The sequence below is a fragment of the Lonchura striata genome, chromosome 5, assembly GCF_046129695.1.
Source record: "Lonchura striata isolate bLonStr1 chromosome 5, bLonStr1.mat, whole genome shotgun sequence".
Classification (NCBI taxonomy): Eukaryota; Metazoa; Chordata; class Aves; order Passeriformes; family Estrildidae; genus Lonchura; species Lonchura striata.
This window is the reverse complement of record NC_134607.1, coordinates 17,917,885-17,944,002: the sequence shown is the minus strand read 5'-3', so window position 1 is coordinate 17,944,002 and position 26,118 is coordinate 17,917,885. Positions and strand designations below refer to the sequence as shown.

Sequence of the window (26,118 nt, the reverse complement as noted above, 5' to 3'; positions counted from 1 at the left end):
TCAGCCCCAAACAGAGTTAAGGAGAAGGTGAATGCCTTCTTGCTTTCTCTAAATTCAACAAGAATTTCAGACAAGGAAAATTATGACATTGCTTACTTGTACGTGTGTCCTGTTATTTCATTCCTGACCATGACACAATCAACTAGCCACTTGGCCAGTAGCCCTGAGTTGTCATGACCAATCTGAACAGTTGTCAGCTTCCCCAAGTTCTGGCACTGAAATGAGTAACAGTTTTTGCTTCATTTAAAAAAGAACAGACAACACACATCCCCAACCCCATGCATGCATATGGTCAAATATAGGTTTTTATTCAGTTTTCTAGGTTTTTTTTTTTTTTAGCACAAGTATTTTCGACCAAACACTCAGAGCATTTTCAAAAGCAGCATAATTCTTTAAAGACAGGAGAAAAGAAATAAAACTGTTAAAAGCTTGTGGAGAGATTATGTTCTTAGTTGGGAGCACTCTGAATATTTCTGAGAAGTATTAATTACACATTTCTGAGTAAGGTGATAAAAAGGTGTGCTTTTGCAGAAGAAATAAATCTTCAATACAAACAGCTTTTCAAAAATCCATTTGGAGCATACCGACCTTCAGCTGACTCACTACACACTATGCAGCAGTCCCTAGATCCTTTATTATTTTCTCAGATTGATTTGCTTATTGTTGGCCCAAACAAAAATCACTAACATGAGACTCAGCATCACAAAGACACAGAAGAAGGAAAACAAAGCACTGTGAATTCCAGTGCAAGATGTAATTGTAGGTGGGGCTGACAACATCTGTTAATGTCACTTAAACACTTCCCTTGAAAGACCTTGGTTTTCACTGCTTCTGATGCTGTCAAACAAGCAGCTTGGGCTGACATTTTCTACAAGTGGGTGGCTACCCAAGTTGATATTTTAGGAAAGCTTCAGCCAGAGGAATAATCCAGAACAGAATCAATATGGTCCTTACAAATATCTAAATATGTCATTTTGCCTGTTAGAAGCCTGGAGATCTTTTCTACAAAATGGTAATATGTGAACAAGACGTAGGCATTTATCTCAAAAATATCCTCTCTTTGTCAAAATCAACCTACATTTGGCAAGAGGCTTTTTTTTGCTATTGTTGTTGAAGATCAGTCTACATATGCTCAGTGGATACAACCTCAATTTCAGTAGCAGATTTTCCTACAAAATCACTCCTTAATGGATGTGGTACAGCCCAGAGCTAGAGGAGCTTGATGGGGCTTTCCCTGCAATTCCCACTACCAGCTGCTTTGGCATGGCACCGAGCCAACCTGTAATTGCTGGGTGGGAAAGCAGAGGGGAAAGCAAAGAGAAAACCCCAGCAAGCCTAGGGGAGAGAGCCCAGGGGGGATGGCAGCTCCTGGTGTGCCACAGACAGCACCTGAGGCTGGGATGTTGAAGAGCAGTGCCAGACAATGGGCTCAGAAGATATTTGGGACTGGCCAGAGGTCAAAAGGGACCTGGGTGGTGCTTAGTGGAAAGACAGCGAAAGAAGGGAAAAGAAACTTGGAAGGGAGATGAGGAACTGGAAATAAGCACTGAAAGGGAAAATTAGGCAAGGCAGTGTTGAAGGGAATGAGACATGGAAATAGACAGGCAAGGTGAGGAATTCTGGGCTGGACAGGGACAGCAGCAAGGCCTGTGCTTAAAAGTGGTGTGTGCTGACAGGAAACCCTCCTCTCACACAAGAGGGGCAGGCTATTTTCCTGTACATAATTGAACCTACAGTGAGACCCTGAAAAATCAGAATCTGAAATGCCGTGCTCTTAAAAAACTCCTAACAAATGAACATTTATTCGGCAGCATGTTTCAAATTGTAAGGAAGACACGAAGAGCACTGTACTCACCTCAAACGTCATTTCTAGGTGGTTTTTAGGTATCTGCATGACACCACTATCTCCCAGCTCTCCTGACACACATATCCACGGGTTTGATGTGGTTATCGCATTGCTTAGTTTCTTGATGGGAATTATCACTGACCTGTAAGGGATCACTGAGAACAGGCAGAGACGGGGAGGGGAAGTACGTCAGTCTTGATCTATTTTCTTTTTCCCTTAGAGCAAACGCAGTTTTGGGGCGGAGGGCGGCGGTGCCGCACGGTGGAGCTGCGGCCCCGCGGCAGATGGGGCACAGGCAGGAGCGGCACCGTCATCCACAGCCTGGTTTGGAAGCCTTTGCAAGACATCCAGTCCAATCCCCCTGCAGTCAGCAGGGCCATCTTCAACCCGACCAGACTGCTCCCAGCCCCGTCCAAGCTGACCTTCAATGCTACCAGGGATGGGGCATCCCATCCCATCCCACTGCGCCACAGTCTCACTACCCAAAATGTAAAAACCTTCCCTATATCTAACCTAAACTGACCCCCTTTTAGTTTAAAAGCATCACTCCTTGTCCTATTGTAACAGGTAAATGATAAAATATTTGCTCCCATCTTTTGTACTTTTCTACCCCTTCAAGTACTGAAAGTACCTACTGAAACAGGTAAATGATAAAATATTTGTTCCCATCTTTTGTACTTTTGTACCCCTGAAAGTACCTACTGAAACAGGTAAATGATAAAATATTTGTTCCCATCTTTTGTACTTTTGTACCCCTGAAAGTACCTACAACAGGTAAATGATAAAATATTTGTTCCCATCTTTTGTACCCCTTCAAGTACTGAAAGTACCTACTGCAACAGGTAATGATAAAATATTTGTTCCCATCTTTTGTACCTTTGTACCCCTGAAAGTACCTACTACAACAGGTAAATGATAAAATATTTGTTCCCATCTTTTGTACAGGCCCCCTTTAAGTACTGAAAGGCTGTGATAGGAAATGCTGGCATGACTGCCAACACCACAGCCAGATTCTCAGTTCTTGTGTGTGTTCTGTGGACATGCCCCTTTTTATTCTTATTTCTTGTTCGTATTCTCTTACTCTTCTGCTTTTAAATCTGTACCTCCCATACATGCTGAAGACAAGGACTGCCACCCACCCCAATTTGGATTTGACTCTGACACTGCACCTCCTGCACTGTAAGACCCACTCTCCCCATATGTTTCACAAGCTGCCTTTTTGACTGGGGAAGCTAAGCCAGCTTCTTTTACATTTGTGTGCCAGCCAATCATACTGCACTCAAAAAAAAAATACCCTCAAATTCCAAGCACTTGTCCTACAGGAGAAAGCTGTTAAGCTGGATGCCCCACAGAAATAAAGTAATCAAGGGTGAATAAATCTTTGTGCTGCACTAGTTCTGAGGGATTTATTGCTTTAAAAGGAGAAAAAGTAGAATGAGTGCCTGTTTTCACACCATGTAAAACCTGTCTCACTTCACTCTGAACAGGCAGGAAAATTAAAAATAATGGCTGCCCAGGTGAATTCAAATAATTAGGTCGTCTAATGGGATCTTGCTTTTTCTGCATTGTCCAGTACTGGAGAGACAAAGATTAATTTCCAGTTATCAATCCGATCTCTGCTCTTCTTTCAAGAGAGAGTGAGAAAGGCAATCTTTCTGGCATTTAAGAAGAGACAAAAAGAGATTTAAGATACAAAGAGGAGCACAAAGTATTTCATCCTCCAATCTTCCATCTCCTCCTCGGTCTGAGGAGAGCATACTGCTAGGATGCAACTTAATGAAGGCCAGAAAGAAGCATTAGGAGGTGGAGGACTTGTCTGGGAGAGAATCTGAAAGAAAATCTACAGAGAGCAGCACTCCCTGCTGATTACTTTCCTTTGTCCAATGCTCTTATCCAGAGCACTCCCACACAACCTTGGCTCTCAGCTGGTTTCCCAGAGCAACACCAAGCACCCAGGAGCCCTGCAGCAACAACCAAGGTCTCAGCTACTCAGGCACCGGCAACATCATCTCTTACAAACCATGACAGCAACTAATTTTTAGTCAGGGGGGAAAAAAATTGATTCTCCAACTCACTGATTGTAGTGAAGACGCTTGTGAAGCAGAAGTAATCCACAGCATTGAGTGAGAGCAGGTGATACAGAAACTGTTCTCGTTCTTCTTCACAGCGCAGGAAAGCGTAACGCTTGTAAAGTTTCCTGGGAGAAACAAGCACATGGCATTTTTGTTGTTGCTGTTGAAAAAGCACAACGTATCTTAAAAGGTGTTTGAATCTCAAAGCACCAAATGAAGAGTAGTTCTTAATGGGAGGTATGACTCTCCAGCAACAGAAGCTGTTTGAGACCCATAGAGGGCATGTACATGTGGCACAGATGTTTTACAGAGCACTCTTGGCTCCACGCTCCCACAGCAAGGCTACTGAGCTCATTTCAGTTTGGGGTTTGCTGCAAAGCACAGGTAAAAACAGCAGCAGATCTGAAGCAACACACAGCAACCTCATTTCTTCCCCATACCTTCCCACTGTGGAATGGTCCCAACATCATCTTCCTTTGCTTCCCCACTGCGACAGAAAACCCAGCAGAACTCGCCAAGCAGCAGCTGGGGTCCTCCCACCACTCTGTCAGTTCAAGGATCTCTAGGGCTGCAGTGGCACTTGGATCAGTGCAGGGATCTGATCAAGAGCTAATGCCTCATTCCTGAAACCTGTGATGTGCTTTCCCTGTAGATGAGCAGACTTTTGCCCTGCTGGGTGGGCACAGACAACCTGCCAGCTTCCCCCTGCCCTTAATCGCTTCTAGCTGGAAACCACAGTACCCAAACAGGGTGCTTGGCTGTACCCCACGCAGCAGCACCTTGAGACACCACCTTCACAGAGTGAAAGTGAAGGTCTGAAGAAAAGAGCTGGCTTACTTTGCAAGTGCCTGGTTGGAAAGCAGCTGCTTCAGGTGCTGAGACAGAAGTTTCTTCTCCAGAGAAAGTCTTATCCAGGCTCGGGCTCGCCCCACATCAGTCTTTATCTCGCTCATGTTCTGAACATGTCTGAAATGTGTGGGGAAGAAAATAAATAGATGAATCATAAAAATTCTGCATGCTTCAAATGGCAACATCCAGTGTGATGATGCAGCAGGTGAACTGGAAAATGTCTTCTGACATAATTTCTGGATAGATCCCCAGCAGGGCCCCCAGAACCCTGCACTGTGGCAATGAGATCCCTGGCAGCCCCAGGCAGCTTTTCCTGGGCATGGCTGCCCATAGGAGCTGCTCTGTGGCTGCCTGGCCGAGGTGAGGAGGGGTAAACCTGCTTACCCCTGCACTGCCTGAGGTAGGTGCTCTCAGGGGCACTGCTAACACTTAAAAAAGCAGGCACCTTTTGAGACCCACTTACATCTCAGCTGCCCCTCAAGCTGCTGACTATAATGGGTGTGTCTGGGAGGGCAGAGGACAAACACGTGTCCTGAGAGTTTCTCCAAGCCACAGTGGCTCTGAAGGTTCTAACAACCCCCCCTTGAGGGCAGCAGCAATGAGAAAAGCAGGACTGCTGAGGCAAAAACAGCAGCAAGAAGCTGCAAGCAAAATCACATTTTTAGGGATATAAGAGGCCTTCCTGTAAGTGATGATTTGAACAGCCCTCCATATGTTTCATCTGTAGGAAAGCAGAACTGTTCCATAGGGGCTTTCTTCTACAGTTATGCTTTTTTTTTTTATTTTTAAGATTCCCACATTTCAATTTGGAGATTGCCAAGAACTCTAGCTTTACAGCACAGGGAGTTTTAGAAGAGGAAGAGAACTGCCACAGCAGGACAAAGTTGCTTCCAAAAACTCCATACTTGGTTAAATAAAAAACAAGAAAAACGAGTAACAGTTTTCAGCAGGGGAAAGAAAAGGCTCAAATTTCTTAATTTTCATGCAGTCTGCATGTTAAATGCAATTCAAGCACAGGCAATTCAGCCCTGCAAATCTCCATGGCAGACTCCAAGTACCATCAGCTGAAGTCTGAACTAATCCCAGTTGCAATTTACTGTCCAACTCCTGCAAGTTCCTTGACAGCCCTCCACGCATTGCTGAGTGTTGGGGAATGTGGCAATATTTACTCCAAAGGAAATCCAACAAAGTCGTGCTGTGACTGATGCTTTTTACATTGACTACTACAGTCTCGTGCTTTCCCCCATCTGTTACACCCAAGTGGGTGCTTTGTGTTATATTTAGTCCCTGCATCATTTGAGAAAACTACTCTTGTTTATAGAGCCTCTAACGGACCAGGCCCAGAACCTTTAGGGCAAATTTGCAAAGAAGAACTTGGAGCTGTGGAGAAATACGAGTTTTCTCTGCACAAATGAAAAGCACACACAGCCCAGCAGCCCTGCTGTGTGCCAGGCTGAAGCCTTGCTCCTGGCACGGGAAAGCCCTTCCTGGCTCAGAGCATGGCAGCCAGCATTAGACCTTCCAGCAGAAAGCTGGACACATGACCGGTAGTCCTTGAGAAACAGGATGCATGCTACAGTCAACTACATCATGTTGAGACACTCTCCTCAGACATTTCAAGCCTTTTGAGATGGGAAGATCAAAGCACAGACTATCATCTCCCTCCCCTTCCCCTGAGTGCTCAGCTTGAATTACATCTAATATGAAACACTGAGCAGAATATGTTATGTCACTGTGAGAAGATTCAAGTACAGATGGACTCAACCTTATTCCATGCATGCTCTGTGCCTCTTCATTACCTGTGTCTGGTTCAGACTAGATAAGCATTAATTGTGCATTTGGGAAAAAAAATATCTGCAAGCATGCAGCTTGCCAGAGGTATTAAAAAAATTCAGTAATCAGTCTTGGTGTCAGCAAAAGCAGAGTGCAACAGAACAGAGCATGCAGGAATCCAAATTTATTTCACTGTCAGTTGTGAGAGTCAGAACAGCTCTATTTTTATCAGTGACCTAAGTGTAAGCACCGTATGCTCACCACAGCACAGCAAATTCTTCTTGTCATAGCACTGAACAGCCATTTTGATGCAACTCCTCTGGCTTGGACTTGCTTTTAATCCCATTAGTAATAAAGAAAAATCTATTTGCCCTGTCAAATGTAAGCCTGGGGTATGGTGAGACAAACCCTCTTCAAACAGCTGTGCTGACAGCAGAGGTTACAGCTGCCCAGCACTGCTGTGCCCTGGGGATGCTGTGCACGCTCCCACAGCAGCACAGTCAGGAAGGAGCCTATAGCTCATCTCAGGCAGGCAGCAGGTCTTTGGGTCTTTGCTCAGCCTTCTTTTTGAACACAGCAGGTTCAGGATCACTGCTGAGGGCCCAGGGGCCAGCTCACATGGTCCAATGCTCCCTGAGGAGGGAGGCACAACACGGGCATGAGAACAAGTGCTGATGGCAAGGAAGAGCCTGACCAAAGGGGAGGCTGAATCCAGCTGGACAAATTTGGGAAGCCTTGATGTAGAAGGTAAGACTAGTTGGTTTGGATGCTCAGCAGTATCTGAAGGTTGAGGCCATGCTGGAAGGAGGCTGTAGCTGGAAGAGGGGATGGAGAAATAAGACAGATCTATGCCAGTGGAAAGAAAGGCTGGAGGGAGAACCCCCAGGCTGGCTTGTGCCATTGAGATTCCATGCACAAAACCAAAATAAACACCTTGAGCATCTTCCTGACCACATCTGTGATGCCTGGCTTTTAGGGGGGGCAGAGGACACACCACAGTACCTGTAGCACATGGCACACTCAGAGCATGACTGTGACTCAGCCCTGCTTTTAAGTTGTTTACATAACCTTGCATGAGCCATCAGAAACAAGCCCTGCTTAAGGCAATGCTTAATCCTCCAGCCATTAGTTCAGTCAGCACCACAAGCCCTGCAATTTAACAATTACCCATCCTTCAACTTCAGCCTGGTGTGCAAATGAATATTAGGCAGCATTCCTTCCAAGCAGGAGAAAGTATGCCTCGAGATTACAAATGACAAATTCAACTCACCATCTGGCCAGCATTTTTCTGCGACGAGACATGTTTGAGGACAATCACAAATACCCAAGATATTACAAAAGCTAATGTTCTACCTCTGTACTTTTTCTCTGAAGAGCAGTAAGACAGACTTTTGTGATTTAAACAAGAGAGCTCAGATCCATGTTGGGCTCTCATTACTCCAGTGGAAGCCCGTGGAAGAAGAACCCATGCACGCAGCAGTGAGCACACACAGCCTTCTCTGTCAGCAAACCCCCCCAGCACAGCAGTTTCCGCTCCAGATCCTCCTTCATCCTTCCCTCAGACTGACCCTCTACATGCCTGTCTTAATTCCCAGGACTGAATTAAGGAGAGAGCTGCAACATCCCATGAGAGGGATGCTAAAATGGCAGACACATGTTCAGAATGACCTCTTGGCACAACACCCCTAGTTACACTGTATGTATTCTCTCTCCCTTTTTTACATGTTGTTTTAGCCCTAAATGCCATGTCATGCTCTTTGAAATCAGAACAAAAGACTCAAACTAAAAGGTTGCACACTGCAGGTGGGGAGTACAGTGATTTTTTTTCCCCAGAAAAATCTGACTAATCTATCAACCCACATAGCAAAAATCACATCAATGTAATCAGGGCTTTGTGGACTATGATAAATCTTATTTTTACCCTAAGGTTCTTTTGCCATATTTTTAGGCGTAAGAAGAAGGTAAGAAACAGTACTCATGTTGTCTTACACATTTAATTGCTCTCAGTTCTTTATAGATGAGCATTATTGCATTACTTCTCCTCTCTTTTCATGGCTTGTTTATCCCACTGCAGTCCTCAGCCCTGGCAAGACAAGTGTCAAAAAATGGCCTGACCAGGCAGTGGCTTAATCAAGGAGATGCCCTGAAGAACTTCTGCTTGCTGGTGTCACACCAGCCTCCACCTCTTCTGACTCTCTAATCCTTCTGGCTCCAAATAAACACTGCTTGAAAAGCTCTCCAGAGCCAGGCTGTGGTCCACTGGAGAGAACCTACTCAGCTTCACATCCCAGCTTTAATCTCACCCAAATTCTAGATCTGATTAAATGTCTAAACTTGTACATTTATTACCTTCTGGCATGAAACGCTAGTTGAAAAGAAAGTATTGCTTAGGCATTATGAGCAGGTTTTTATGTCCCTTTGCTTTGCCTATCAACTGTACTTGCTGGGTCAGTAACTAAAAAATTAACTAAGAGAAACAAACTGAAAATATTAAGGAATTTAACTTATTTGCTTTAATTTGTAGAAGCTGGCTTTAGTACTGGAAGAACTTCCCCAGGAAAAGAGAAATTGCAGTAACATATGTGTTGTTTTCATTCTCTGTTCACTAAAAAAGATCAAGTGAACACACAAAAAAGTTTTTCAAAACAGAAAGGCAACATGTTGGAGATTTGAATGTGGGCTGAAGAGAAGGTTTGATTCTCCTTAGCCTTTGTAGACTCAAAGCCATTGAGGATCTTTACCTTATGCTATACAATTAAACCCACAATTCATGCTTTAGGAACCAAATTGCATACCTCATATCTTGTATCAGGGAAACCCTCAATGTAGGCAGAGTAATTCCTGTATCAGACTTCCGTCTTTCTGTTCCACCACCAACTACAGTGGAAAAAATACACATAGTTAACACAACACTACAGTAACAGTTTGCAATGCATTTGTTCTACATACAGCTGAAAACAATCATAAGTGGCTGGTAACTGCACTGTTTCTGTACATCGTCATTAACTCTATCCTGGAAATGTAGAAAGTAGACAAAATTAAAATTCTGAATATATTACCTCTTCTTTCCTTAACCCAGCACTGAACTTGGGAGATATAGCTTCCTTTTTTTTATATGTGAAATACTTTAAATCTGTACAGCAGTGAGTTCTATCAGGAAGAAGTTTCCATGGAAAGCTGACAACTGAGAACAACTCAAATAAAATTAAGCTACAGTAACATATTCAATGCAAAGAATGCTATGCATTTCTGTGCTCTGCTCTGATCAAACCACTTTGTGGTGACACATTTTGCTCTCAGGAATTTGTGCCTGCCAGCCAGATTGTTTAGTGCATTACTCATTGAAGCTTATTAAAAAGTCCTTTCATGGGAGAGACTAGTTTGTCCATAAATGCCTCTTTGAGGACTGATCATACAAGTTTCCATCTGCAGGATCCAAACTGGAGAGTCCTTGCAAGATGACCCACTGAAGTTCAGAGAGTTTTACTACAATACCCCAGCCCCTGGGCAGGGACATCTCAAGGTTATCAGAAAATGCAGAATTTAGTGATTGTAAGGGGCCAAGCCAAAGAATAAATTGAGCACCTAGACTGATGGACAGAGATGAATTACACAATTTCTGAACTGTACCACCCAGCAGTATAAAGATTTACTGAACATGCAGTTATTCATATTGGGATTTGAGAGACAGATTATGCTCACTGAAAGAAAAATTTCTTATTCCCAGCTCCACATTTTCAGCTTCTTCAGAAATTCTCTCATGGAGAAGCTGCTTCTCATACCTCACTCAATGCTCATTGAAAGGGTAGTGCACATACATCAAGTGATTTTCCAGAAAAAGATGGAAACTATGTTCCTTTGCCTCCAGTGATTTCAATCCATTTTGTCCAGACATCAAGACATCCCCACAATGATTGTGAGAAGTCTCAAAACGTAAATACAGTATTAGCAAGCAAATACACTGAAAATCCTGCACAGGTTTCATATGGTTGCACTGTTCCTCATAGCCGAGTTCACTTGATGTGATGGCTTTCTCATGGAGTCACCTGCCAAATGCTCACCTGGGGACTCTGCACTGTGCTCTTGCTTCTCTTCTCTCTCCTGGTACTGAAGCAAATGGGACCACAACGCAGATTTCCCCTGAAAATTGAATAAATAAATAAACTAGGCGAAGAAATAACCAACAATGGCCAACAAACATGGCAGAATAACGTAACGGCATTTGAATGGGTAAAATGTTCAGTAATGAAAACCAATCCTCTCTCTTGGGCCACAAAACCTCAGGAAGAGAGGACCACCCCACTGATTCAGCAGTCACACCACCCACCTTGTTTCTTTGTCCTCCCTCTGGGTTTCCTTTGTGAAGGTTGAAAGGGAATAAACCAGACATGTACTTTACAACATCGCTGCAATTTCCAGAGGGGAAAATCCCCAAATAATCCTCCCTCAAAAAAACCAAGCACCCAAAACTCCTCAAACCTTTGCAAAATATGAACCAGGGACACTGATCCCAAAGACACCTCCTGCTTTATCTTGGAATTATACCATTGAGTACCAGCTTAGAAAGCAGAGATGACATTCAGTATTTACCAACCTGCTTGACCTGCAGACCATGGCTCCAGATTCTTTCTAGAAGATCACACAGACTGGCAATCAGTGTATTTTCTTCCAGACCTGTTATGTTGGCTTCTCCATGTCCCAGCTCAACTGCTTCATGGCCCATTTTCTCTACCAACATGCGTTTAGTCTATATTAAAAAAAAAAAAAAATCCCAATAGTTTTTAAGAATGTTATCCAACAAGAATTTACAGATGAGTTTATTTACACATGCTTAATCTAGAGACTATGGCTAAGAGAGAGAAACTTCAGATATATTTGCAGAGACTGTAAATTAATAAAAATAATTATATTTTAAAAAATTGCTTAATTGCTTTGAATCACAGAATACCCTGAGTTGGAAGGGACCCAGAAAGACCATGTCCAGCTCCTGTGCATGCACAGGACAGCCCCAAGAGTCACACCATGTGTCTGAGAGCATTGCTCAAACACTTCTTGAACTCTGGAAGACTTGGTGCTGTGACCACTTCCCTGGGGAACCTGTTCCAGCTGTCCTACTTCTATACCCTTTATCTGTTGTCCTATTTCTATACAGAACACATGTTCACTCTTACTTAGGTTCTGTTTTAATTCTTGTTACAGCTAACAAAGTTTAACACTCAGGTAAAGCACTATACTAACAACTGCAACAGTCACAAAGAAGTTGTATGTCCATGGCTATGAAAGCTTCTTTAATACCAGGAACTGTTATACTTCATTTGCTCTGCAGAAACAACATGCACAAGCCACACGTGCTGCATTCTTCCCTTTTTGGCCTCCAGGTCATTCTGTTTAGGCTACATGTAAATATGAACAATTAAAGGAAATCCTCCAGAAGATGTCTGATCATGCTGATTCTCCTTCCTGTCCTTTCTACTTTCATCAACTTCTACTGCATAAACAGAAGAGCAAAAACATGTTCCTTTCAAAACGCATTCTTTTCTCTTCTAGCTGTTGAAAAACACTACAGGGCTATCCACCCTGCAATAACCAGGTATTCCAACAGAACCATGCCATTCTAGCTGTGACCAGAAAAACACCTGCTGGTTCTACTTGAGCTCATTGCAGTCCAGGGGAGAGCACACGGGGGCTGACCTACCTTCATGCGGCATTCCTTCAGCAAGCCTTCCACGAATTTCCAGTTGGTCTGTGCAATCACAGCTGGAGAGAGGTCTGACAGTTTGGGCTGCCTTAAATTTTTACCTAAACTCCTTGCCTCCTGCATGTATTTCTAAAAATAAAGAGAATAATTTTAGATATTACAGGTCAGAGTGACTCTCCTCATCCTAGGCAAGCAAGGTGACGAAAAGAAATGAACTAGTGTTAATTTAGAAACACAATCTTGATTTGTCTGATGTTTAGGTGTCAGGCTGGAGAAGTGGAATGATCCCTTCTAACAACAAAAAAAGCGAGGTATTTCCCTGCATTGATACAGAATCAGTCAATATTAGCCAGTGAACTGTGCTGTTAGGTACAAGTGCATAAAGTGTAATACATTCATTCAGAAATAAAGTCAAGTTTCTTTCCACTGTTATTTCTCACTTTAAAAAAATTAAATTGTCTAATTTGTGACTAGACTATACACCAATATAAAAAAATCAATTGAAAATAAATTATAAGAAAGAGAAATACACTTAGTGAAAGATTTCATCCATTACTTTTCATCTAGCTAGTTAATGCAGGAAAAATGAGACTTGATCTTATTCTCAATTAACTTCTTGATTACAAGTGAAGCTCATTTTAAACAGAATTGACACTTGGGATCATTCATGTTCTTACTATGGTAATTGTTAAGTATGGACAAAAATCATCATACTCTTTAAAAAGACCCAAGTTGCAATTGCAGAATTTCAAACTTTCCTGCTCCACTGCCTTGTCTTCAGGGGTAGGGAATTTACCAGTCAACACGTGACCTCTGACCCCAGCATCAGTGAGAGAGCTACATGCTGAGCAAGGCTGAGAAGTTGGCCACAACTATCAAAATGTTTTGAGCATTACCTATATTTTGTCTTAAGAAGAACAAGATGATAGAATACTGACAAATAAAAGTCTTGGAAAACAGCGCTCATAGCCTGGTGTGGGAATGCTCTGCTTCCAGAGTGGGTTTTTGTCCTGTTAATGATGCCTCTCTGGGGGATGGTATGTGACAATGACCACTCTTTCCTGGAAGGAGGGGATCACATCCCTCCAGGGAATTCTTGCTGCTGCTAGCTGGGTTTTCTGGGGAACTGAGGGGTCGCTATGGCTGCTGCATCCTTGGAGCTTTCTGAATGTGCAGAAAATTTATTTCATAGAATGGCTTGGGTTGGAAGGGACCTTAAAGATCACAAAGTTCCAAACTTTCTGCTGTGGGCATGGACACCTTCCAGTATATCAGGAAAAGCAAAAGCAAAATCTTAACACATTGAAGTTAATTGAAATAGCTTCCCCCAAATCCTTTTTTTTTTTTTAATGGAGTACAGTTTTTCTGGTGCAATCAGATTTTCTCAGCACAGAAATTTTGACAAGAACCACTTAGCATCACCCTAACATGCCAGACAAGAAATGTAGGGCTCTGCCATGAAAAAGCTGTGTTCCACTGAAGCTCTCAGGTAACTACAGTTTCAAAAATACTGAAAGGATTTTAAAATAGTTCAAAAACTACAGGTAGGAATAAAAGAAAAAACGTTACAGACAATGAAAGTATGTTGTTCATCAACCTCACAAGTGACTTCCATCTCAGTGCCAAAATTAACAGCAAAATCAGTGAAAAGTAATACAGGGAATAACTAGGAAAACTAATATTTCTTTTTAAATGTGAAGGGATAAAAAGTGTGGTTATAGTCTGAAGAGTACAAAACACAGATAAACCTTATTCATTGTATAGCTTCTTATTATATTAAAATTTAAAAAAAAAAAAAAACTAAACAAAAAACTCAAAGGTTCCAGAGAAAAATAAGTGTGGGCTGAGAGAATCACTTGATTGTCCTTTATCTGTTCCAGCATCCCTGCACCACCACTCTCTTGCACACTGGGATGCAATGATCCAGCAACCAGAGAGCAATGCTCTTGGCATGTGGCACCCTAAACTGAATTGCCAGGTGAGCCACTTGTGGGGGGAAAAAAACCCCAAAGCTAAACAAAATTCTTGTCTTTTAGCCTTGGAGCCGCTGTGTTTTCCATGGAACTGGTTGGAAGCTCCTTTCCAGCTACTTTTCTGATTATAACCACACTTCCAAGAGCTACAGGGACGTGCTCATACTCTACAAGAAAGGGGCAGGTTTGAGACGCAGCAAAGACAGAGGTTCCTCATGCTAACAACATCTCAAAAGCACCTTTCAACAAGAAAAACTAAAACATACCAGGCAGCATTCAGAGAAGGATTTTTTAGGAGGCCGTGCAGGAGGGGGTGGTCCCTGATCCCACTCCCAGAAGGCCATTGAGTTCTGACGAAGCAAAAGCTCCTCCGATGGCTAAGAGGAGGCAGATGCCCCAATGGCAGAACAGCCAGAAAGAAAGAGGAGACAAAGCAAAAGAAGCATGCATATGATCCACAGCCAAAAAAAGGAAGAAAGTAAATACATGACAAAGTACTGAGAAGGCTCTGCTGCAATATACACGCACGAGGCACTGCTTAAAATATACTTGCAAAGCCACGTTAGCAAAACTAGCAACAAATATGTACAAGTGCTGTTTTGCTGTGTTTCCATGAAGCATTCATGAAACATTGTTCAAAGCTATGGTTGAAGAGTCCTCTCATCCACTCAGGTTCTTTTGGAGAGCAAACTCCAACACTGACTACCATTATTCAGTGAGTTTTACCACAAAACAGCATGAGTATTATATTTTTGCTAGTGACACACAATAGGAGCATATGGACATGAATGGGAAAATGTGGCAGAAAATATTTGATGAAGGATAAGGAACTGAAAAGATGGGGAAGAAACATGTATGCAACTGACATTTACAAGATGCATGGGAGTTTCCAAGCTTCAGGCATAAAAAGGCCCCAAAGTCTTAACCTTTCAAATAGGCATACTCATGTCAGAAATCTGTGTAAGAGAATGGAAAAAAGGTCCTTTAAACAAAAAAAAAAAAAAAACAAAAAAAAAAAAACCAAAAAAAAAAAAAAAAAGAAGAAAAGAATCCTGCCTCATTCACTTCTACATGGCTGACATTTACTCAAAGACTTTACTTTCCCAGAGACTTCCACCCTGGCCAGAGTTTGGCAGCTGCGCTGCTAGGCTCCGCTGTCTGTGTGCAGTAACACAGCCAGGGTTTAATCAGCAAATCATGTCCCTGATGACAATGGGGCTGTCTTGTTCCAAAATAATAAAAGAACTTTATTTATGTTGCGTTCTTTGAAGTTGTACAGCATCTGTGACAAGTGGAGCAGCATCCAAACAGCTACTAAGACCCAACTAAACCATAGAGCAGCCACCAAAACTGCCCCAAGTAATAGGCACATGGCTGTCCAAACCTCCACCTCGTGGATCACAGCTCGTGCTGCCCTCAGATGAGGCCACCCACCTCCCTCATGTCATTGTCCAGCCCGATGTGCTCCGAGTGCTGCCGCAGGCGGTCCTTCCTCCGCTGTGTGGTGGCGCTGCGGCTGGCCCAGCGGCTGGGAAAACAGAGAGGGACACACGTGTGAGCAGAAGAAAAGCACGAGGGAAAGCCTGGCTCAGGAGCTGAAAGACATCCAGTGGCTCTGCAGCAAAAGAAGGGAAAGCCCAAGGGAGGTGACAGACCAGCATTCGCCCAAGGGACAAAAATCCCCATGGAAATGTGCCCAGCTGCCTGCCAGGGTCTCCAGTGAGAGCTCCTGGGACCTGAAATGCAGGTCATGCCACAGCACTGATGCCATCACTAGGTACGTCACTGTACTTAGCTACCCAACACCACTGCTGCATTTGATGAGGTTTGACAGACAGCATCTTAGAGCAAAAAACAAAATACAATTATTTCTTTTGAGTAGCAATTTCTACAATTTTGCTCTTTTGTGAAAAGTGCTACTTCTCCTTTCTCCACTTTCTGTGGTACTTCCAGGAATTATTTGAGACAAACTTCTCTTTGCAATTTTTTCTTTGCAATTTTAACAACTGTTACTGGCTGTACCTACGTCTAAAGGTTATAAACAATACTCATGTTCCAGGGATTAGTCATGTTGCTATTTTCACCTTATCTTTTTTTTTTTTTTTTGCATTTAGTTTCTAAGTACCACAGAAAGCCTGGGGTTTTTTCCACCTGTTCATCTACGCCCAGTTGAATTTTTCCTCTCTCCACACAGGTTGTATTGGTGGGAACAGCAGTCTCCAGGTCCCAAACCCACATATTTCTGTGTGCACCCCAAACAGAAACAAATACAAATAAAATCTGGGATCTAACTTTCTGGGCAAGGAGTTTCAGCAGGTGACACAGGCAGATGAATGCCTGGGGAGGAAACTCCTGCACATAGCTGGACTTGGGTTCTGACACGTTGGACAAAACACTGAGGATGTGTAGGGAAGGGAATCTGAGCCAAGAGTAGTGCAGGGATGTGGCACCTGGTGACCAAAAAAAGGCCTCTGTTTCCAGAGAGAAGGACTTTGCAAATGTGTACATAACTATCTTCATCAATTCCTTCAGAGTCAACCAAAGACTGAATTTTGGCTCACCACACAGATACAAAGTGAAAAAAAGCCACAGGAGCTGTTGTTTACAGAGTCAAATTGAAATCCCATCGTACCTCACAAACAACATCAAGAAAACAAGTACAAAGGCAGAAGTCTGGGTTTGCATGTAATTATGGTTCATCACCTCACTATCCCATATGTCAACACATCTATTTTTAAAGCAAATTTTTTTTTGTGGCCTCAAGTCTCTGCTAACTAAATGAAACAGCCTAATAGGTGTCTGCACAGCTAATGCTGTTATCTTCTCAGAGGAACACATCACTGACATAAGTGTCTTTGCACCTCCACAGAAGTCTTAAAAATGTACAGTCCTTGAGTTTAATAAATCACCATTTAATTTTTTTTTCCAGAAGCAACAGCCAAAGCCTTGTTCCATAACTAAGAGGGTGAAAATAAACCCCTACATTTAAATAATCTCAGCAAACAGAAGTGCCACAGAAAAACACCCTGTTGAACAGAGGATAGCAGATACTACTGTGACTTTAGCCATGTGGCTCTGGAGACCTTCCATTTATTGCAAGCCAGGACCATGTTTGTGTCACACAACAGAATGCCAATAACACATTGGAAATTTAAGTTTTAGATCAAATATTACCCCATATCATAGTTTTTCTGCTCCAATTTTATGGTTATTTTCTGAATTCTAGACAGAGCTTAGATCCATCTCCACCTGCATTTCTGCATTTACTGGAAGATAAAAGAATTGCTTTAAGTGTCCTCTGAGGGAAAACATCTCACCAAAGGTGAAAGCAGAATGAAAGCCACAAAACAGTTACAAAATAATACACCACCATTAAAGCATTTTCAGTTAATTCCTGAGCTGTACTTCATCTGGGAGATGGCACAGACCATCTTCCAGATTATTAACCAGAACTATTTGAACATTTTAATCATACAAACATGGAGATTGTTGTAGGTTAATGAAAAAGAAAAAAAGACTGCTGCTCATTAGCTGGAGCAATTACACAAGCTCTAAGTTGAGGAAGAGGAGCTGTTGAGTCACTGGGTGAGGTCTGTGCATTCAGATGCTGCTCTGAATCTCTCTTGGAGGTTTTGTGAAGATCTAACAGCTGATAAACAGGATTAAGCAGTTAAAGCTTTTAAAGCCTTTTCTTTACTGGGTCACATAGAATTTTCCCAAAACAATGCTTCAGTATTACAATGACCATTCCCTCTCCTCAGCAGTGACTGAATTTGCTCTTCTCCCTGCAACCACTCAAAGTGATTTTAAGGGGAATAAAAACCTCAGTGGTTGCACCACCTCCCCAAGGCTGCTGAAATCCCATGTGGGTACCTCTCCTGGCCCTGTCATCAGCTGCTGCTCTATTCACCCCTCAGCCCAGGTGCTGCCAAAGCAGCAAGTAAAGCTGTTCTCCCTCCAGCAGCCCTTTGCTTGTCATCAGCCCTTAGACTTGGGCTTTTCAGATAACCACTGCTGCCTGTGTCCCTCCTCTCCTTGTCCTGAGGAGATGAAGCCCTCCTGCTAGTCAGCCTGGATGCTCCCCAAGACCCTAAAAATGCCTTCTCCCCTTTAGTTTTTTGCTGGCAGGGCCATGAGCATGGACTACTGGCATGTTTCATTTATTCCTCACAGTGGAGGCATTGCTAAAGCACCAGGTGTCTGGGGATGGAGCAGACACAGCTCAGGCACAGTGCTGCAGGGAGCCCAGGGACAAGCTACCTCCATGGAGAGGTGAGGAGAGGCTCATTTCCGTGTGTCTGGCTGTATCTAACTCCCACATCCACAGAGGAATGCTCCTCACCTCCAGGGACTGTGGAAAAGCAGTGACATTTCAGAGCAGGGACCAGGGAAGACTGTGCTCAGTTCAACATATGGAAATGAAGTAAGGCACCTCTAACTAAGACCTTTGTAATATAAAAGCAGTCAAGTCAGCATCATTTAGTATCAAATTAGACCCAACAGCCATGGGAATAGGTTTGTAGAGGTTAGAGGGAATGTAATGGTAACATTTGAAGCATCCCATGTTAAGTATCATCTTTTCTATAATAAAAGGGGTAAGGCAGTCAGCTGCAAAGCTGCACTGTCAGAAGCCATCTAGCAAGACAGCACCTCATGCCAGGGACTGGCCATGCTGTACTGCAATCATGTGTACATACCTTTCTTCCCCTAACTTCTTCCCTGAACCTCCTTGTTATGGTTTGACACTGGCACAATGCCAGTGCCTCCATGAAAATGCAATTTCTCAATTGAATGCTGTGAAATGCAATCGAGAACAGAGCAAAGCAGGCCCAAGCTTAATAACAGGAAAAAAACTTTATTAAGCTACTACTATAAAAGAAAAAAAAAAGGAAAAAAACTACACAAAGATCAAAATGAAAACCTTGCAAAGCATTCTTTTTCTTACCACCCAACTCCAACAAACCACAGTGAGACACAATCTGGACCCCAATCAGGTTTCCACCCTCCAGACAATCGATACTCAGTCCATCGAGGGAACAGAGTCTCTCCTGTGCCACAGACCCCCCAAGAAACACAGCTGGAACATCCTGTGTTTCCATGTCACACATGGCACCGCCCGGAGAAAAACTTTGCCATAGTGACCCTCTCCTTTCCATGCACAGTGCTCTCACCACCAATGCATGGATGGACAGACTGCTTTTAGGATTTTTCCTTTCAAGGATGCCCTGCCAAGAGGGGGGAAAAAACCAAGAGTTTAGTTTTTCATTTTTTTTGGGACCACAGCCCCCCCCATTTCCCCCTGGGGCCAGGGGTTCAAGAACAGAGATCTTCTTCTCCTTCTTTGAGAACAGGGGGCACCACCACAAACCCCCTAACTTTTTCTGTTCGCTCCACTTCTGTCTTTTCCCTGCTGAAGCAGGTCTCTTGGCTCACTGGCATCCTCCTAAAATACAGTCTCTCTTAGAAGAGAAAACTTGATTCAGTCTATGGCTACTAAGGAAAAAGTCCAGCCAAAAAGCCACTTCGTCATCCCTTCCTATCTAGAATTCCTCCTTCTAACATCCCAGGGTCTGAACTGTCTCTCTTCCTCTCTTTCAAACCGAAGAGGAGAAAAAATTCACAAAGCTTTCATTTCTCAAGGAAGGGTTAAAAATCCTGACTCCCAGGATGGCTCCATGCCCAGGCTCCAGCTCCCACAGGCAGCTGGGCACCTTGTGGCCCCCCTCGCTCTTCTCCTTCCCCACAGTGAACTGCTGACAAAACTGCTGCTGTCTCTTTTCTCTCTCTCTCGAGACTCTTGGGGGGAATGGAGGCATCCCAGATTTTTTTCTTTACCCTTCCATCTGCAGGGGGTTCCAGTCCCTCCACCCTTTGCCCACCTCAGTCAGGCCATGGGGCTTCCCCTCCCCACCCAGCCACGCCGGGCAGGGGAGAGGCTGCACTGCGGCTGACCGGAACCAGAGAGAACGAGTTCTCCTGGGAATTCTGCTTTCAACCCCTCTGTGTTCTCAGAGGCGTGTCCACCTTCAATTGGTCAATATCCAAATTGGCCTCTTCCTTCCGGAAAAAATTCTTTTTCCGTGTCAAACCACGACACCCCTTTTTAAAGCTCCCTGGAGAAATGAAGACATTATGTCTTCATATGGGTGTAGCAGGCAAGATTTATACTGCAAAGCGTGAACATGGTGTTAGAGAACTTCTTTCTCAGATGGATTTAACCAATATTACCATCACCATGAAAATCACTAATTTACAATCCATTTCCAGTGATAACAGAGAGAAGGAAAGAGACAAATGCACTTTTCTATAGGACAGAATCTAAATCTCCTCTGTCCTGACTGAAAGGCAAGATGTATTTCATTTGCCACCTGTAAGTTGTCTTCTATTAACTGGGCAGTTTTCCTTATCTCTTCCACAGCCTCTCTCAGGGAAGACACCTGCTGATAATGGGCTAATGAACATCACTGTGTGACTGATAAGAGTGATAACATCCCATTGTGAATGCTCCGCCCAGAGGGAGGAGCCAAGCATTCCTACCTGGATATAATCTGAGATCTGGATCACCAGCACGGCTTTTCCTGCACTGGATTTCCAGAGGAACACCTGCCTCTTCCACTGCAGGAAGACTACACCCTTTTTTACAGGATCACTGCTCCAACAGAACCACACCTGACACTCCTGGAGGACTGCAGACATAATTCCCAATTGGTCTGCTGCCAACACCCTGACCAGCAGGGTGTCAGGTTGTATTCTGACTGTCAGTGTTGTTTTGTTTCACGGCATTGTTTATTTTCTTTTTTTTTTTCTTCCCTTATAAATAACTGTTATTCCTGCTCCCATATCTTTGCCTGAGACCTGCCCTTAATTTAATATTTACAACAATTTGGGAGGAAGGGGGGGGGTCCTACATTTTTTCCATTTCAGGAGAGGCTCCTGCCTTCCTTAGCAGACACCTGTCTGTCCAAACCAAGACATCCTCATATACACCATCTCATGAGGCAGGCTGGTATTTCGGTCTGCAAATCATGACAATACCCATTCTACCTATACAGGTCCATCAAAGGAGTTATCTGAGTTTCTGCATCCACAAATTAGCACACAGCTGTGCTACAGCCCCCAGCAACCCCCCTAAAGCATGCACACATTACACACATGCAGCCTGAACATGCAAACTCCTTGGATTCACATGTAGTTTGTGTGGGACTGTGCACAGAGATTCCAAGTCAAACACAGGTCAAACCAAACAAGAAAAGGAATGTTGAAACTGAGCTCCACCTGATCAGGGATGGGCTGACAGGGGAGGGGATCCACAGTGTGAATCTGCTCCATAGTAAGGAGAGTGAAGGCTTAGATGGAGACTTAGGCACCTTTTCCATCTCTGCCAAAGGGTGGAATGGAAAAGCTCTGAAACTGCTCATTGGAAGGACAAAAGTTAGTAGAATGCCTTAAAGAGAGTGGCCTTGCACTGACATGCTGTTTCATCAGTTCATATGAAAATAAGGGATTTTAAAGGGTGGCGCACAAAACCGTCAGCCTCTGTAAGGAAGTGCTGTAGTGAATTGGCAGCATCACCTCTTAAGCCCTGAGGAACCACTGTCCTATGAGGTATTTAATTTACAAGTCCCTTGAGACAGGAATACTATTCAAGGGAGAGCAAACAGAACAGTAAATGCAAGGATTTCAAAACCCATTTTTCCCTGTCAGCTTTAATTCTGCACAGCTATGTTAAAATGATACATTAACTCAAAGAAGTTAACTGCACTTTTTCTGCCTTGCACCAGTTGAGCAGAGGATCAGTAGCTCAGGAGACTCACCCATCAAGTTCCAAGTCACCACAACACTATTTCCTATCTCAGAAACCATCTTTAAGCACAGATTGTCAGTCACACTTTATTCCTGAAAATGAATGTATTTGACTACAAGTGGTTCATATTTTCACTGCACCCATCAGTGGTTTGCTACATTAGGTTACCTGAAGTATAGTAACTGCATGTTTTGGATTTTCTTATGTAAAAGGTGAGCTTTTACTACTCACAAAATTTAAATAACCTCAGTGCTGTGTGTGGATGGCTCATTGCTGACTCATTTTGTGCTCACCTACATGTGCTGCAGAGATGCCACTCTATATTACTTGCAATTGTTTGGCTTGATAAAAAAAAGAAGATATCTTCATTTAACACCACCTTAAAACTGTACCCAACAGACAGGGGGGTAGTAAAAGGCCATATAATATGAAGCACTCATTAAAAGAAAAATAACATTTGTCACACAAAAATAATTCCGTTAAAATCAGAACCAATTCTATCATTACACAGAGACACATCAACCCCTTTGTGTTATATACACATGGTATTTCCTTTAAAATTATTATCTGCTGTTAAATGCCAGCAACAAGCAAGAATGAGTCCTGTTTAAAAATGAAGAGGACCATAGTCCCAGGCAGATAAACTCTGCACAGTTTCCACCTTGAAGGAGGGGGCTGAAGATTAAGGCCACAGGACAGTGCCCACCAAGTCATGCCATAAAATGGAACACAAAAATGAACCAATTCCATAGACTCCTACTGCATGGGTTTTGTAAATAAATACTGACACAGTGGTCAGATCAGCAAAACACAGCTCAGGAACAAACGCCTGCAGAAAGCAAACAACTTCTGAAATCTTCATGAGTAAGAGCAACACATCACTCAGCAAAAGCCTGAGGTTAGAGGCCAAGAACTGTGGGATCTGTGCTTGAAGGTTTGCACTGTGCCCTCCTTGGGGGACTGCTGGAGGAAAGGCAGGGCACAGAGGACAGACCAAAGCACAAGGCTCACAGGAAGCTGCGATGCAAATGAGAGGGCTCAGGTGACAGAAGTGGCCAGGGCAGGAAAGAGGAAACAGGCTGGTCAGGAAAGTAAGCAGGGAGGAAAGCAGGGCTCCAATAAAGAAGTGGGAGGGAAAGCAGGACTAAACAGAGAGGAGGGCAAAAAAAGGATAATTAAAGCCATTTTGTAAATGTGTAACAAAGCAAACCTTTCATCTGCAAACCAAAAGAAACAAGAAAAAAATCCCTTCCGTTATTCTTTGAAAGCATTCAATACAATTTACCAGAATGCAAATATATTCCCATGCTTGGGAATCACTGTTTTCCTCTGCAATACTTAATCTCATTTATCAAGCTTCTTAGTACAAATTAAGTTACAAGGTAATCAATTACATTGAAAACACAGCTTGTTTCATTGTTTTAATTTTGCACTGTAAGCATATTCCCCCTAATTTAACAATTAGCTAATCAAAAACCATGAAGTGTTTATGTAGCTTGGCTTTTTGTCATTCAAATTCCACTCCTGCAAATGCATCAGCCAGAGGAGCTCCAGCTACAGTTTTAAAGCCTGGCAGAAAATGTACACAGGGAAGAAGGGAACACAGAGAAACCACAGTGTGGTGCTGGGGCTTGAGAAAGGAAATGAGGGCTCTGGAAACCACAGCTCTTTTCCAGAATAACAGACAAATAGCCTGAGGGACTGCAGCCAGTTTGCTCCTGGGATGCTTTCTAGGAGGATTTCTGCAGAAGCCACTGCTTTACATGGTTAGAGCAGCGTGGAGTGGATGCCAGAGGAAGCTGCAGCTGCTCCCTGTAGATTCAGAAGGTTTTCCCATGATGTGGGGGATGTATCAAGGGCAAAGAGCACCAAGGGAGTCCCTCAAGTAGGACACTGCTGCCTGATGGGAGGAGGACAGAACAGAGGGGGCTGTTTTGGTTTGGGTTTAGTTTAAATTGTTTAAATCACATACAGGATCTAGAACTGAAACTAGAAGTGTTTTTTGTCTGCATTATATTTGTGATTTAGACCACAAATATAATGTACAAATATAATTTACACGTGTAACAGGGCAGTAAGTGACAGAGGTATCTTCAGTGCTCCTCCTGCTTACAGGAAGGGAACAGCTAGATAACATTATGAGCTCTGGTTATATATTTTTTAGTTTATCAGCCCAGAAGGGAAGCAATAAATCCCTGACTGCTGACCATTGAGGACATGTTTTCATTAAAACAGCTTTGAATTGGTTTGTTTGCTACTGTCCAGCAACAATTGACTGCAACATGGGAATTATTCCCCATTTCCCACAAATACACTTCCATACAAAATTCAGGACAAAATTTGCAATGTAAAACTGAAGCCTGTAAAAATAATTCTCATCTACACAGTGACATCCTTTGCATTAATTTTATAATATAAACACACAATAGTTACACCTGAAGACTCTGGAAATGTAGCTGCAATGTTCTCTTACCTCATGCCCATAAGCAAAGCTCCAGTCCTGTAAGTAAAACACATCTCCAAGAATCACACACTGGGAAATTCAAATTAATGGAAAGCTATAATTCAATTGATTGTGTGGTCAGAAGAATCATGCTAAATTTGCAGAAAGTATGGAAAAGCTGTTCTATACATAGGTGTAAAATCAGTTGAATTACATGTCCTTAATAGGAGAGAAAGTCTTTTCAGCTGCTCTCATGAAAACCAGGAAGAATAAAGATATAAACAGATGGTCTTGAGATTTTCCAATTACAAGCCTTTTTGGCAACATACAACTGGAGGAACTCCAAACATTTGTCACATTGCTTTGTGGTAAGTAATGGGATTTTGGTACTTACAAATTCTGAAACATGCTGCAATCTAAATCAAAATCTTCACTCAAGCAGTTAAAGTCATTTTAGAACAGGTAATACTCTAACAGAAGCAAATCTCAAAGAGCATAAGGAAAACTATTTTTAAGTGATGCTTATTCATAGATTCACTATGATTTTGCAATAGAGACAAAAGATATAAGCAACTTTAAGCAGGCTGGGCACACTCACACTGTTGCTGACACTGTGAAACTGAAACCCACCCATAAGAATAAGATGCAGACTGCTAAATACAGCATCTCACAAGATGAAGAAATCCTCCATTCCTCAAAGGACCATTACCCATACAATTCTGTCTCCATTTGCAGAAGCTTGACAGCAAAGGAACTTTGAATATGCATTCCTCCTTTTTGGTTGGTTCTGGGGTTTTTGAATTTTCTTTTAAAGAACTCAATTTCTTTAAACATTCAGTGCTTAAGGGTATCTTATTTTATCATTTGCAATTCATATTCCTAATAGCAGGCTATTAAAAAGTGCTTAGCTAGCATCAGTATGCACAAAAAGTGTTCAAATAAAACTGAGTGGGCACCTCATGCCAAAGCTCAGAGCTGCATGTGTGCATGCACATGTCTAAACCAAGAGGTAGCTTTAACATTTGACAATTGTAGCCTTTGAAGCTCTTGGATTTACCTGTGTTCTCACATTTTGACTAGCAGAAACTGAAACTGAGGGTTTCCGCTGATAATTTAATGAGTTTGTAACCAATGGTGCACAAGTATTTCATTTTTGAATAGGGAGAAATCCCTCATTCATGGGTTTTGCATGAAGAAAGATTGAAAATAAAGGAACTCAGAGCACTTTGTATTATAACTCTACAGATGTAAAGTGCATCAGTGCTCCAGGTTCCTATTTTCCATTAGGTAAATGAACCATGTAATAACATGCTCAATTCCACAGCTATAGGTACTACTACCCTCTTATCAAAGTGCACCACAGAACCTTATCAGACTCAAAAAAGAAACCCAGGTACAGAACCACATACTTTCCACCCTCACCAAGTTATTTTTCCAGGGTATTCCAATGTGGCAACTAAAAGAGAGCTATAAAAATCTATGGGTTGTATAATAACAGCTAAGGAAAAGAAAGGAACAGAGTGGACACTAATTTCATTCCAAATAATGGTGTGAAGGTTTCAACACCAAAATTCCTTTCAGAATCTGAATTTTGAGTTCCCAGATTACTGTATTTAGTGCAAAACAGCCAAACAATTAATTTGAAACTTGTAAGACCAAT

At 42.7% G+C, this 26,118-nt stretch overlaps 1 protein-coding gene across 2 annotated transcripts in view; it reads right to left on the bottom strand.

Moving 5' to 3' along the window:
- Window positions 1-26,118, bottom strand: part of DENND5B (DENN domain containing 5B) — a 107,941-nt gene that overhangs the window by 7,694 nt on the left and 74,129 nt on the right. For both annotated transcript variants that reach the window (XM_021539994.3, XM_021539995.3), the window contains 9 exons: window positions 15,646-15,739; window positions 12,236-12,367; window positions 11,135-11,287; window positions 10,602-10,680; window positions 9,336-9,417; window positions 4,756-4,884; window positions 3,922-4,043; window positions 1,856-2,001; window positions 97-215 (listed from right to left, as the gene is read on the bottom strand). In XM_021539994.3, coding sequence (XP_021395669.2) covers window positions 97-215; window positions 1,856-2,001; window positions 3,922-4,043; window positions 4,756-4,884; window positions 9,336-9,417; window positions 10,602-10,680; window positions 11,135-11,287; window positions 12,236-12,367; window positions 15,646-15,739 — 1,056 coding nt within the window. The remainder of the gene's footprint in view (window positions 1-96; window positions 216-1,855; window positions 2,002-3,921; window positions 4,044-4,755; window positions 4,885-9,335; window positions 9,418-10,601; window positions 10,681-11,134; window positions 11,288-12,235; window positions 12,368-15,645; window positions 15,740-26,118) is intronic.